This window comes from Theobroma cacao, chromosome 8 (assembly GCF_053813885.1).
Source record: "Theobroma cacao isolate CCN51 chromosome 8, ASM5381388v1, whole genome shotgun sequence".
NCBI classification, from domain to species: Eukaryota; Viridiplantae; Streptophyta; class Magnoliopsida; order Malvales; family Malvaceae; genus Theobroma; species Theobroma cacao.
The window spans coordinates 4388036-4403386 of record NC_142646.1 but is presented as its reverse complement, the minus strand read 5'-3'; the positions used below and the strand labels follow the sequence as shown (position 1 = coordinate 4403386).

Here is a 15351-nt window from a genome sequence, read left to right as displayed (position 1 = left end):
CCTCCAATTTTGCAAGTCTTTATTAGTTTTTGTAGAAGAAATATTGTGGCATGTAGGAGTGGGAGAGTACCTTCGGCCTTTGGTTTGGCGTCTGGTTGCTAGCCTGCTAGCTAGGATCTAAACCTGAACATGACCCATCAATATGATGGCCTTCTCCGGAGATTCTGTGTCCCCAGCAATGTTCTTTAAGAATTCCAAGCCGTCCTTTACGTTTACGCTTTCCAGTTGTCATTTCACTTGCTTTAGCGATTTGTGCTAAGATTTTGCCATTCTTCAGTACTTACTATAACACCCAGCTGGCACGTACAGGAAAAATATGTGCAATGCTGGGCTATAACACTCAATTTTCCATCTCGATATTTATTTACTGCAACAACTTGAACTTGATATTTTAATGCTTAGGATGACAAAAGAGAATCTAAAAGTGATTTGAACAATAATGAAATCATAAAATTAAAGCAATTATATTACAGGGATGCTTTTATATATGTTCCTTCCTGCTTTGGAACAAAAAGATACAGCAAAATAAAGTATAAAGAGGAGGGAGAGAGATTAGGGAAGAAAACAAGAGGATATATAGAGTCATAGAGAATACAAAAGGACAATTATCTTCTCTTGCTTCAACAAGCTTTAATGATTGCTTCTTCGCCTCTTATCCATACAAAAATTGTGCAAGTTTTCGTATCAAAGAGAAGCAGAATCAGAATATCAGAATATCAAAGCGTCAAGTTAAAGATCAAGCTTAATTTTTGGAATAACTACTGTTATAGGTTCTCTTCAGCCACTGCTAAAAGCCATAAAGAAGAGAATAGAGATTCTCTTGATTTTTTTTTTTGGTAGTACAAAGAAGAATATTACTGTTCGAACTTATGATTTTCCAGTTTTCAGCCAAGTCTCCATCCCACTCAACCCTATAAATCCAAGGTTGAATGATCACATCCTGAACTTCGTACTGCATCTTCTAATGGGTTTATAAGCAAAAGTTATTTGGAATTTTGCTTTATTATTACTTTGTATTAGAAAAGCTACGGAAAACAGAAACAAGAGACGCAGGGAAACGTCCAAGAGTTTTCCTTGGCTACGAATTTGTGCATGTACGGATGTACCGACAGTTGGAAAAAACATACTTAGAGGGCTAAACGTCAATACGCAACAACCACTCGCAAATAATTCAATCCAATTAGTAATCAGCCAGTCATTCATTCACATTTTCAACGAGTAGAGCTTAACCATGGAATTTGTTGAACATAAAAGTATTCTACATCCATTAGCCTGAAACTTAAAGGTGTCTCTTTGAGTCTTCAAATCGGTATGGAACTTTCCAACTTATTTACCTCACTATAATCCAAGTTTACAGCAACTGCTGACAGTGAAGTTCATTCATCACCTTGCACTCATGCACCGCCATGTATGAGGCGGATGAATGCTAGCTACGTATCTCCTTCGTCAAGGGATGGATGGAGTATGTCCGTTACCCTCAGCAAAGTCAGCAGCATGTGGAGAAAGATGCCTGACAGTATTAATTGCCTATACAACCAGTTTCTCTCCATTTACCAGGCTCTCTACAGTTTGGTCAAAAAGAGTTATTTTAAAAAGCCTGATTTTCTCACAGCCGACCGATGGGAGTCTCTTCAATGTCCCCGTCTGTCCATTTATGTACCCACATTTTTCTTTTGAATACATGAATTTTAGAATATTGCTCGTTCAAAAAAAGAAAGAAGAAAAAGAAAAACCAACAAACAGCCAGGGATGTCAGAACAGACAAATATATAGACAATATGTAAAACTAGGAACAAGTATGTAATGTTGTAACATAAAAAGCCAGGAAGAATGCATGGTTTTTAAGCATACACACGACAGGTCTTTTGCAGTACAGAGGCAAGAAAGCTAGTTGTGAGGAGTAATACTACATCCACAAAAAATTGAAAGATCTCAATTAAAAACTGATCCAGAATTAGGCTGGGAATTTGGAACATAGCCCTTCATGTTACTTCTCTTCTGTTTTTTTGGCACTGAAAAAGGGCCAAGGGGTTATGAAATCTCAGCCTTGCATAGGTTTGCCTGTTTGGGCGCTCTGGAGGCTGGGGCCAGGGTCCTGAAATTTAAAATCTTGGGTTTTGTGTAAATGATGTAAATATGTCCTGGCCTCATGGGCTGTGGAAGTGGCACCAAAATATCCAGCACGGCCGTAGAACTGCAATACTTCGCTCAAAGTAATTTGTCCTATGCTTCTGAGTCTTTTTTTTTTTTTTTTTGAAAAGCCTATGTTTCTGAGTCCTGTGATCAGATTTTTTTTTTCCATGGGGGGGAGTCAATTTTCCATCAAATCTGTATTGAATCGGTTCAAGTCGAAAGAAAGAGAAATGATTTCAACATGAGATTTTTTTTAGTCATAATTTTAAAATAAGTCTTCCACAATAAGAAAAAAATTTTATTTTTTTATTTGAAACAATTAAATCATCAAACTATTATGTTGTATCATTTCAATTTAATTCAACTAAAAAATGTTAATATTCTTTATTAGTTCTTCTAAAATGAGATCCTAATGGCATTGATAATGAGACAATTAAATACGGATAAAATTTAATGCCGTTGCAATTATTATTAGACAATGAAATAAAATAATTATTTTATACTTTTTATAAATTTAATTAATTAAACTTAAAAAAAAAAACCTAAAACAAAAAACCCACTAGATTCTTGGGGAAAAAATGAGAAAAATCACATTGTCACTCCCCTCATTCTTCAATCTCCTTTCCCTTATTAGACTGTCACCGTTGCTAGCGACTCCTGGGCTTTATACCGTCAGATATTTGGTTCCATCACCATCCCCCTTGCTCCCATCCGTGACCCTCCCCCCTGTTATTTCTCCATCACTTCTTTCCCTTCCCACTACGATTCCCCAACTACCATGCTTTGTAACTTAATAGATTATTTCAAATATCAAAGTGCATCCTTTTATCTAAATCTTATCACTCAGAAAATAATTACTTCAAGACATGTTTTGTTTGATAATTTTGTATTGAAAAGTGAATTGTCATGAATGAACTTCACGACACATTGCCATGTGCTGAGTAAAGCATTTAGTCTTTAATTAGGCAAAAGACTTTTCCCAACCTTAATGGCTAGCCAGTACACTCATCACTTCCTCTTTCTACTCTAATCAATACTAACACCAATTTGTCTGCAACATCTTCTGGCTAGCGCATAGATACTTACTGTGCCTATCCCAATTTGTGTAACAAAATCCTGTACCAACTCCCCTCTCCATCACATACTCTAACTGTAGCTCCACAAGTGGTCGATTCGTGTACGAGCAATCTTTCACTCCCTCCTCCGGCTCAAGTATCCTCCTCATCTCAAACTTTAAATTCGAAATCGTCCTATATTTAATCTGTTCCATGAGAACACACCAAATGGTAACCAAATCAGATATTAATATTTTTAAACCTAAATAGATTAACATGGTTAGTAAACATCCCTGACCCTTGACTATTGAACCTATCTACATTACTAATGCAATTAAAGATCTTCGGTAGAAATAAGCAATGTTGACACTTAAGAACTTGGTATTATTATTTGATGAGATTAGGGTGAGTGTTTTTGTTATTTGAATTTAGTATTATTGTGTGTTTTTGCTATTTTGTTTATATTAAAAAATGTAAAAAAATTCATATGTCTTGAATTTTAAGTTTTGAAAAAATTAATTTGGATCAAAAAGAAAAGATGGGATTTCGATGAATGAATATAGATAATCATGTTGGAGGGTTTTGGGTTTTGAAATTTTTAAATGAATAGTATTTTTCATGCAATTGAGCTTAAATGACACTAAATAGCAATTTGATGGCTTGATTATATGAATTTAAATGACACAAAATAATAGACTGATGGCTCGGTTGTCATAAATAAAAAAGTAAGCATTTAAACGATAATTTTAATATAGTTCAAGAATGTATATAAAACGTAATTACAAATTAATTTATGTTTAGCTATGTTACATTCTGATGGTTGGTTGATTGAAGATTATTGAAATTCAAGATGGCAATTATCAAAAAGCAAGGCATAAATAAATGCTATCTAGACTTTTCAAATGATGGACCCAACACAAACTGTCATTCATTCTCTCGGGTTATACCAAGTGGAGTAGTTTTTGCTCTACCAAAGCAAACAGGATTTTCATCACAGGAACATGCTTTGTCTAATCACAATTTTTCAACTAACATATTTGATTATTTTATTTAAAAATTCGTGATTAAAAACTTTCTTAAGTGACATATAAGGATTCGAGTGATGGCAAGTGGCCCCCTAACCAGATGTACCTATAATTCAGATTAATTAGAAAGGTCCAAGTGCAGAGTCTCGTACCCGACTAATAATTGAGTAGGGTGTGATTGAGCGAACAACACATCTTAACTTGGCCTTGGTCCCTTGGACCCCCAAATAAATGCATCTTACCATATTCATGCTTTTTCCGAAAAGAAAAGAAAGATAGTTATGTTCTTTTAAGGCCACATGGAAAATCTTCCAAACTAAATTGAACCGATAAGCAGCAATCAAGTGGAGCATGTTCAATCATTCTTCGGGACTGAGTCATTAAAGAACTCCGAGGTCGTAAGATGAGGTTCGATGGCTAGAGTAGTCAGATCGAAGAAACTCTTTGGTTTCGATTTTTTTTTTCTTTGCTGGCTCTTCAGCCAAATTGAATTTGCTTAATTATAGCAAGAGATGGCTTACTTTAAACAATCAAAATTGGTTTAAAGGTTACAGCTGTAACCTTTTAATGGAGAATTTGGATTTTGAGATGAAGTATCCCTTCTCTCTTTTCCCTTTTGAATTATGTACCCAAAAAATAATGGTAATTTGGCAACTAATTCTGTAAGTCACGGCATTCATCCAGGTCCAGGGCCATGTTAATCTGCAGCAATGTTATGGTCATAGGCTTGTCCTAATAGCAGGCAGGCACCGGTTCATGCGAGAATTTTGGATGGTTAGAGCTATGTGTGCACGAAGTACACAGAAAAAAAAACAGAACGTGTAATGGCAATCGAAGTGTACGGATAAAAGCTTCAATTCAGTAAGTAGTTTTAAAGTTATAAGTCTTATTCACTTTTTTTTTTTCTAATCGGGGGAGGGATGATTTAAAGTTATGAGTTTTATTTATTTTTTTTATAATTGAAGAAAGAGATTTAAATTTTATTTTTTAAGTAAAAAATAATGTATCAATCAATTAATTAAATGTTTGGGTGCAAAGTCTTATTCATTTTGAAAGATTTTATTTTCATAAAATACGAAATATTATGTCATGATATAAAAATATTTATATATTTCGAATTTTATATAATAAAAAAATCAGTTAGAAGTGCTGAGAATGTTAACACTGTGCATTACAATTTACGAGTCCGATATCACAAAAATTCTGTAACTGGGTTGGTCTAGTTTGACGGTTTTGTTCGGTTGCTAATGATTTTGCCTCGAAACCAAGATAGCGTGCCAAAGCGTAGCAACATGCAAGGATTGAAGATGTTGCATGAGCAAAGCTTTGTCAGTTGCCAACATTTGAGGAGGCCTTTGACCTTGCTTGGCGCTGATTGGGATTGCATTCATGGGCCATGCGTCACTCAGACCGACCTGGTCTATTCTCTCTCCCAGGTATTTGATTCAACGGACTAACCACCCACTACTAGAAAGAGTCCAGGCTGTTTTGAGTATAATGTTATTGGGGGAAAAAGAAGATCAGTGAGAAATTACCTTAAATTTGCAAGACTCTGCTCACTCCCCATCTGCTAATTTTCAAACCAGCAATTAGATTTCTCAAGAGAGATGATTAAATCTAAACAAACTTATCCTTAAAGTCACCTTCCAACTTCCTCCATCTCTTTCTCTCCACAACAGTTATGATGTCAACATCAATAGAAAGAAAAGTTTGAGTCTTTCGTGGAAAAAACGAAGATTGCTAAATTTAGTGGGTGCATTTCATTTTATATTTCCATTGATTAAGTATGGGGTGAGGGAAAAAAGAAACAACAATTCATTCCAAACAATTCCAAATAATTCTAAAGAGAAAGTGAAGGAGGGACCAGCCAGATATTCGATCTCGTCTTATCATGATCTTTTTAAATAGCCCCCCACCAGACAACAATTGGACTACTGAGCAAAAAACAGTAGTAGAAGATTTCATAAACCAAACAGTCATTAGGCCGTCCAAAACTGGGACCAAGGGATGGAACCTACCGGTTGTGGTGAAATTCTGACAGGTGGCAGATGATAAGATATTTCGAAGAAGATGAACGGCAATGATGAACGTGGGTACCTCTTTCTTTCGTCCTGATGCACGGGTTCCTCGTGGACTTTTTTAAAAAACTAAACAATATAAAATAATTAAAGTATTCATTAACCAAAGAAAGGCCAACCAAAGGTAACACTAAAACAAAGCAGCGATACTTCCATACCACATTCGTTTATTTCACTTTAATCATTTCTTAAACGCATCATCAAAAAGAAGATACAAAAGAACCAAGGCAAAGTATATATGATAACATACTAAGCTGCAGTTGAACTGTCAAGAAACAATATATATATATTATATCTTTTTTTCTTTATAAAATAAGCCAAAAGGGCAAACCAAAACCCGAAAATCAAGTAGCTCAAGCTCTCACATCACTTAATCACAAGAACGATTTTACATAAGATATTTACATTTCCTATTTTTTTTGTTTTTTCATTTCTCTCTTCTTTTTTAAAATCTATTGGAGTGTTTCTCTTTTTTTTTTTGAATTTTTTTATTACAATCGCCATGTTGTAGGGACAGTTTTACACTGACACATTTGAGGGCCTGGCAGCGGCGTTGCCGGATCTTGGTTGCCGTAGAAGCTCTATCAGTGTCTCTGCCTGTCCAAATAATGACAAACAAAACGACAAATAAATCACTCCTCCCATTAGACAAAATAATACAAAACAGAGAAATTTCCATCAAACAAATGCTAAAGCAACCAACTGAAGTTGAATAGACGGGAAAAAAAAAACTTAGGAAAAGACAGTTTTAGCCTAATTCAGTGTCCAATGACAGTGCGTTGCGCGTTCCAAGACGGAGTCATTTTGTTGGCTAATTGGCTTCTTTTCTGTTTTTCAATAACCAAAGTAGAAGGGAGGGATTTTTGACTGACGTGGCAAAACTATGTACACTTCTACTGTTCTTGCACTAAAACCGCCATAAAAACTGGCGACATTTTTCAAAATGGACATGCCACGTCAGCCAACGATGACTCACTGACCGGATTTTACTCTCTCGGCGAAACTTGATACTAGTAACAACTTACCTTTTGCTTGGCGCGATTGGTGCCTGACTGCGACAAAGCCACTAGGGGAGGAATCGCTCCTTCGCGGGCCACCATAGTACGGTATACCAGACTGTCCTCGCAAATCTGTAATAAGATCGCTACGGCTATTTCCTTTTGCCTTTGTGATCCAACTTCAATGATTTCCACTAAAACGGGAATCCCTCCTTCTTCAACTAATGCCGTTCTGGCTTCCGGTACTGATACCAACACGCTCAAAACGAACGCTGACTTGTCAACCATGTTTGACGCGAAATCAGCCATTAATTCCACCAGTGGTTTCATGATCCCCGCTTCAACGGCCTTGATCTTGTTATCTCTAACCGTACATAACGAATACAAAGCCGTTGATGCGTCCTTTTTCCCGCGAAATCCTCCGTTTTCGAGAAGATTAACTAATAGTGGAATTGCTCCTGAACGTCCGATGGCGACCTTGTTTTCTTCTATCTGAGAAAGCCGAAGCAAAGCACAAGCCGCGTTTTCTTTAGTCGTTGAAGTTCCCGTTCTCAAAGCTCTAACGAGTGGCTTAATAGCTCCCGATGAAGCTATAAGTTCTTTGTTCTCATCGCACAACGAGAGATTCAAAATCGCCGTCACGCCGTTTTCCTGAAGATAAGGATCAGATGACGAGATTAACGAAATCAACGGCTTAATCGCGCCCGCTTTAGCGATGTTGATTCGATTCTCCGGCTTGTTCTTAGCCAAAAGTCTAAGCTCCAAAGCCGCTTGCTTTTGCTCGTCAATCGAACAGGACTCGAGATCCGATACCAGTTGCCGTATCAACTCATCGGAATTCTCCGAATTAGCACATGCGAGTAATAACCGCCGACTCTGAGACGACGCCGTTGGAAACTCCCCGGATCTGTCGCTGTTACAATCACTGAAAGCTGAAGAATTATCATTGATACTCAAATCATTAAAGCTCCTCCCCATATACGTGTAATTCACTGCATTCTCAGTATCCATAGCTAAATCAAAACGCTGTCACTGCATCAAAATCCCACCGGTGATTGATCCAAGATCACGATTTAGGACGTGTTTTGAAATCGGGTTTACCGGATCCGCAAGTGAGCTTACTCGGGTTGTTTGAGGAGGGCTCAAAAATAGAGAGAGAGAGGAGGATAGGGGAGAATATAACCGGAGAGACCAAGCAAGCTACACCTGGACCCTTGCAGCGGGTTTTGGGATGACACGTGCGCGATTTTGACCGTACCAAAATCCTAAGTCTGGTTGAGCACGTGCGAATGGTCTCCCTCTTTAAGCGCGTGCATGGAAGGTTGGCTATTCGATAAAGGGTTTTTATCGAAGACGAAGTCTCTCGCCTTTTTCCCTCTCTTTCTCTTTCATCAACGAAAACCCCGATTTTGAAAGTTTAACTGATGGAGATAACATGGACAATGGAGCAAGATTTCAGTACTGTAACAAAGGTACGTTTCGGTACTCTCGTTTCTTCAAATAATGCCACGTTAGCCACCTAATCCCCTATTCCCTTTACTTTCTTTTTTCCTCTCTTGGGGCCCCGCACCAGTGCCGACCTGGTTTCACATGTTCTGATCAATCATAAGGTATCAGTACAGATCAGGCCACGCCCTGCTCCTTTTAATCACGAAAATCAGACTGATGGTGTTGTTGGTTATAATTCCTTTCTTTTCTTTTTGTCGGTAGATTAAATTTAATTTCTTTCCAAAACACCACTAATACTATGATTTTCGAGGAATAAAATATTTGGAGTTTCAATAGTTTTTATTTTTAAATTTCAAAACATTTACTTTTTCCTTTCATTTTTAACAAGACAAGACAATTTAAACTTCGAGGCGATAACTGTGTCTATGTTACTCTCGGGGAAAACAGAATTTATTCGAAAATTTTAATGATTATCACTGGCAATATCAGAGGAGAATCAGAATTATTGATGCTTTATGTGGTTTTTGCCTTTTTGGTCAACTGCTACCACTTAACTGTAAGTGTTTCTCATACTAGAAATAGTAATTATTATTATATCGTTGATAATTTCTTCTATGATTTTGCAAAGAGAAGCACCACATGCATTTGCATCATTAATTATGCTTTCAACTTCCAAATGGGAAGAAAATTTATACAACTTGCATGGTAAGCGACCCTGGCTTGGTGGTTTTAAATTTTTGGGTCCATGTTTACGGCCCAAGCTTAGGCTACGTCACCGTTCTAGTGAAAATGATTAGAAGCCGCGGGTTGAGATCAATTCCCTTTTTTTTTCCTTCATATCATCATGTATGTACATCATGAATTCAATGTTCAGTTCTGTATCTTCTATAAAAAAATGAGGGAAAAACAATTTTGAGTGGAATGATGTGACAATTTATGCAGATTATAATAAGGTAACAACATTCGGATTGTTGACTTGGAAATCCAATAGTGAATTGGTGATGGTGGCTGCTATCTGACCAAGTATAAAGAAAAAACTAATTTGGCTGCTAAGGACAAATCAATCAAAATTATCTTCTTTTTTATTATATAGATGACTTTAAAAGGTTGGAATATATTTTGAAGTGTCAAACCTTTACTTATTAGATTGGAATTTACAATATATTCTTTATTTTTTAGTAAAATAAGATTGATATTGTCAAAAGCAAGAATTTTCTACCTCTATCATTTAGATGATTAAATTCTCACGTGATATACCAAGTTGCAAGTTTAGTTCGAGTTCATGGTTTGTAGACTAATATTATTGCAGAATAAAGGAGTGCGTTGCGTTCATTCTAAGCCTCAGCTTACGTTTTTTTTTTTTTTTTTTTTCAAAATTTCAAATTGAATAGTTTTTTGTTTAATGATTAAGAAAAGCAGGCAACTCTCTTCTAGTGACCCATGGAGTTAAACAAGTAGTTAGTTCATACTATAGAATTAGTAATGGACACTTGGACAAAACCAAGGACTCACGTCCCTATCACTAGAAATTCTGAATTCATTCCTATAGGTGGGTTAGGGAAACTTAAAATATATATAGAGAGAAACTCTCAGGGGTTGTTTGCTGCATTCCTATTAGTGGGTTATGGAAGGTAGCTTTTCACCTTTCTATTTGGAGCAGGATTATTCTATTTGGTTCGTTGGAGCCATTGATGGGAACAAATATTTGAGGTGATACATATAATCCACTCATTCAACAAAGGTAAAATGTTAGTACATTCTTTTGCTTATATTCTAAACTTGACAGGTACTATTGACATCAGACAGCATTAGAGTAACATGGAACCTAATCCTAGTGCGTAAATATCTGGTTTTAAGATTTTAAATATCTGCAACTTAATTGGTCCATAGTCCTTTGATAGTTAAAGGCTTAAAAGCATTACCTGCCGTGTAAACTAATCAAATTTATTGCAATCAAGTGCATAATCTGAAAGCTCAATTGGCTGTTAATTAATTACGGCTTGCCCCACATTTCAAACCGATCAAGTCCTTCAATAAACAAATATTTCAGTCAACACTGCTGATTGTTTCTTTGAATAATTGGTTGGGTACGAACCAATCATGAAAGTGAAAGAAAATGCCTATAGTCTTTGCTAGACAGTCTCAGACAGTCTTGTGCTATCCTCAGTCTTTAAATTTTTTTATGGGAATTGATTACTTGAATCAGTCTTCGCATTGTAAAAAAACCTAAAGAAGGGGGAAAAGGGTGCATGTATTGAGCACAAAAAGGAAAGTTGGACAGCATTGACCTATTTCCAATTTGCTTATTTCTCCCAACAACTTGGTGGTCGCATAGCTATATCTAGAGATCTCACCACTAATCTTGGAGGCTGCTTGGCCATATCGAAGAGAACATCAGAAGAACGTAAGAAAACTACTCGACAAACTAGACTTAAATGTTGTGATAGCGCTTTTGCAATTAAATGATGTGGAATTGAACAGGGAAAAGTAATAAGCTACTCGGCAACGCGGTTTGCATAATATTCTTCCTAGTTTAGTCACCAATGGGATTTTGGTCTAAGGTGGAATACTTCAAAATTAACCATAAAAGTCTGCCTCCCCACAAAATGGCAACTCGTTTGCATGAAAATTCTTGGAGTAAGACTTTTCTTCGTATTCCTTTCAACAACATTCTGGAGTCGACTGCAACATGGGTCAATCATAGCTTTTGCTTTTGCTTGTGCTTGTGAGTGATGAAATTTCTTTAACTGCCAAATTCCGGCAAAAAATTTATGCAGCCCTTAGATGGTAAGAGCTTTTATCTATTGAAAAAACAGTGTCCAAATGATCAATTTTTTTTCTTTTTTAATTTATGCAAATCCTTCATACCTATTGAGTATAAACTATAAATGAAACTTACACCAGTAGCAGAAAAAAAAAAACCACAAGACAAAGAAAAGAAGCAAATACAGGTGACAAAATCAAATTCACCTTTGTAAAACATGCTTAATTATAGATTAAATTTACTCGAACTGACAGCAGATATCTAAAATTATAAATGACGCTAAATTATACTCATTTTTCTCATTTATATATAAGGTGTCTTTGCATAAGGGTTACACAAAATGAGGGACAATGAAAAAACATATATATTTGTGGTATCTTGAGGTGAAAAATAAATCATAATCATCTTCTAGTGTTAAAATAAAAGTTGTATTAACAAAAAAAAATCAATATTCGTAAGTGGTATGAAGATTTTTAATTATGAATTAGTGTTTTGATAGCTCTTAGTACCTAAATAAAACTTGTTTTTACTTGACAAAAAATGTGGAGTTATTACTACATTAACGCTTTGATGCTATGACACTTCCCCAATATTTCTTATGTTGAAAAATCACCCAATCGTTTTAAATTAATATCAAAAAATTGTTTAGCCCAATTTGTTTTGGATCCATTGAATTTGCATAATTGTTAACCTAACTAGGCTGATAGCCCAACAGTCAATACCATTACTTAATCTCATTTGTTGTGGGCTACTTATATGGGCCGGTAGCTCAATCCTCCTTAAACTTGAGAGTTTTAACTTTTCCAAACGGCAACGTTTTTGTAGTGACCGAATTTCGTTTTGCGGGTTACCCGTTGGATTGATGATCTACCATGCAGCAAAATTTTCGGAGCGATGTCGTTTTTATCCCCTGTCCCTAAAATCCGAACGCCTTAATCCGTCCTTGCATTGCAAGAAATTTCGTTATTTTATATTTTTAAACATTTATTTTAAAATTCATTTCAACGACCTAAAACCCCAAAACCAAAATAGGGTTTATGTTACCCCACTGCCAAACTTCAAGCAAGTGTAAAACCTCTGTCTCCATCTTCCCCAAACCCCCCATCGTTGCTCTCGCTTCGAAGTTCAAACATGAGCAAAGGACCAGGACTCTTCTCTGATTTCGGCAAACAGGCCAAAGGTAAATTCACCTTTCTTCTCACCCTATACCGATTTGGGTAGCTTTTTAAACAATCACGGTTTATGTATCCATTTCGATTCTTCCTTTTGCCAGATTTACTCAACAAAGACTATACCTCCGACCAGAAATTCACCATTTCTAGCACCAGCTACACTGGAGTGGTACCGATAATGATCTCTTTCTTCTTTTATCTGCTTCTTTTTTTTTTTTTTAAATTGTAGCTGTAATTAATGCGGTTATATGCTTTTGATAGATCTGGTTGTCTCATTTTCTATGATGGTTATTGTGCTTTTAAAATTTATTTTGATTGACTGTATTTTGTTTATATTCTGATTGTTTTACTCAATTTGTTTTTTGTTTTGTGGATTTGAAGTCTTGGATTTGTTGCATTGTTGTGTCATTTTGTTTGTTGAATGTATTAGAGCACATAAGACTGGCTACAGGGTAACTAGTTTTTCAATTTGTGGTTGCTCAGTGGCTTCATTATATTAATTTGGCGTTGTGTTTTACATTACTATTTTTCTGGTTTTAAAAGGACTAAACTAAGTTAATATTAGAACCCCTACTCTGTTTTTTGCACCTTCTTACATGATTTTTTAGGATAGAATTTTGGTGTGTGTTGGGGGTGTGGGGCAAGAAATAATGAAGTGTTGTCCTAGAATTTGAAGAACATTTTGTCATGATTCTAACTAGTTGTCTGAATAAATTTTTCTCATTGACTTGATTGAGTACATAGAACAAAGAGGGCTGGAGGTCACTTGATATTACTTGTCTTGACCTTTTGCCAGAAAGGACTTTTTTAGGTAATTCTCACTAATATGGAATTGAGGCTTTGTTACTTAAAGCTGAGTTGTATCTTTGACTCGGAAAAATTAGTTTGATTTACTGTTGCTTTGAAATTGTTATTTCCTTCTCTTTGTGTTATACACTTTCCAGTTATCTTTTTGTGTCAGAGATCAAGAATTTTCTTCTCTCTGTAGTTAGTTTTTTTCACTGCCTGGTTGGTTCTGCCCTGCAGGCTAGCCAAATAGGTCTATCTTACTCCATGCCTTGAGTAATTGAGCTTGTTTTGGATTTACTGGTTTTCAAGTTCTATCTTCTACTTCTTCGGGTGCTTTGTCATTCTGTATTGTAGCAAACATTTATGTGATCTCTTTATCTTCAGGCGGTTGCATCAAATCTCGTGAATAAGGGAGGTCTCTCCTCTGGGGATGTTGCTGCGCAATACAAGCACAAGAATGCTGTAGTTGATGTCAAGCTTGACACAGAGTCAAATGTTGTTGCGAACCCTATTTTCATTTTGGAAATCTGAATTCAGTTTAACTTCTTGCTAATATTCGTTTATGTGTTGAGCAGATCTTGACAACCTTCACTGTCACAGATTTACTTCCATCTGCAAAAACTGTGGCTTCATTTAAACTGCCTGATTTTAACTCTGGAAAGGTACTGACTTACTTATCTTGTAAGCTTGAATAATAAATGTAGCCATAAAGATTTTTGACACTATAATCTTTCTTTTGCAGTTAGAGGTTCAGTATTTCCATGAACATGCAGCTCTGACTACAGCTGTTGGGCTGAAGAAATCCCCAGCTGTTGATTTTTCTTCAACCATTGGTACTCCCAGCATTGCTTTTGGTGCAGAGGCAAGCTACATCACATCTCCTGGTGAATTTACAAAGTATACGGCTGGAGTAAACATTATAAAGCCAGATTCCAATGCTTCAGTAATCCTGTAAGCTTTACAGCTTTCATTAGCTGTTTATTTAGTCACATCTTGACAGCAATTTACTTCCATTGCATAGTCAAGTAGAATAAAAGATTGAATATAGCAGTTAATGAAATTGATGCTATATACTTTTTTTTTAAAAAAATGAGATTGATGCTATATGAAAACCTTTATTTTATAAATATCAAACGAATTAAAGATATTATGTTGTGCATTGCAGCAAAACATCAAAACAAAACCAAATAATGGCAATTGGCTTTCCTGTTTTCCTACTATAAGGCATTCTATTTAGATGGCTGCCAGAAATGCCGTAATCAGTGGTTGTCCTTTCCTTTTCTTGCAGGGCTGACAAAGGAGACTCCCTAAGGGTGTCATATTTGCATCATCTAAATCAGCTGAATGGTGGAGCTGTGGTAGGTGAAATGGTGAGAAAGTTCTCCACTAATGAAAACACATTAACTGTGGGATGTTCGTATAATGTTGATCCACACACAGTGGTGAAGGCAAAGCTCAACAACCATGGCAATCTTGGTGCTCTTGTGCAGCATGAGCTCAGACCAAAGTCCTTCCTTACGATATCTGGGGCCTTTGACACAAAGGCCTTGGAGAAGACTCCCAAGTTTGGTTTGGCTCTCTCTCTAAAGCCTTGAACAGGTATATTGACTTCATGATAGAAATGAAGGATGTGGCTGATTTTCTTTCTTGTCACTTTCACATGGGCATTTTGATATTGATTGATACCTTTAAGAAAGTGTTCACTTTTGTTGATTGTTCAAAGTCTTTGATTATTACTCTTTTAATAAATTTTTACTCAAAATTTAGTGGCTATGCCTCTTGTTTAGAATATCTTTCAATGTGGCATATGATTTAATTATTTTTCCTTTCTGATTGAGTATCTAGTGAGATCCACGCCTGAGCCCTGCAAATTTTGTATAGGGGCTGT

The 15351-nt window shown here is 36.1% G+C and overlaps 2 protein-coding genes across 2 annotated transcripts; one reads left to right on the top strand and one right to left on the bottom strand.

Moving 5' to 3' along the window:
* Positions 1 to 6640: 6640 nt before the first annotated feature.
* On the bottom strand, positions 6641 to 8478 carry LOC18591984 (uncharacterized). Its single transcript, XM_007018445.3, has 2 exons — positions 7317 to 8478; positions 6641 to 6888 (listed from the first exon to the last, which is right to left on the bottom strand). The coding sequence occupies exons 1-2, from the start codon at positions 8298 to 8300 to the stop codon at positions 6811 to 6813; spliced, it is 1062 nt and encodes a 353-aa protein (XP_007018507.2). The 5' UTR covers positions 8301 to 8478; the 3' UTR covers positions 6641 to 6810.
* Positions 8479 to 11898: 3420 nt separating this feature from the next.
* Positions 11899 to 15236, top strand: LOC18591979 (mitochondrial outer membrane protein porin 2-like). Its single transcript, XM_007018437.3, has 6 exons — positions 11899 to 12682; positions 12776 to 12843; positions 13848 to 13958; positions 14039 to 14125; positions 14206 to 14414; positions 14752 to 15236. Exons 1-6 carry the CDS (start codon positions 12634 to 12636, stop codon positions 15056 to 15058), a joined length of 831 nt encoding a protein of 276 aa, XP_007018499.1. The 5' UTR covers positions 11899 to 12633; the 3' UTR covers positions 15059 to 15236.
* Positions 15237 to 15351: the final 115 nt, after the last annotated feature.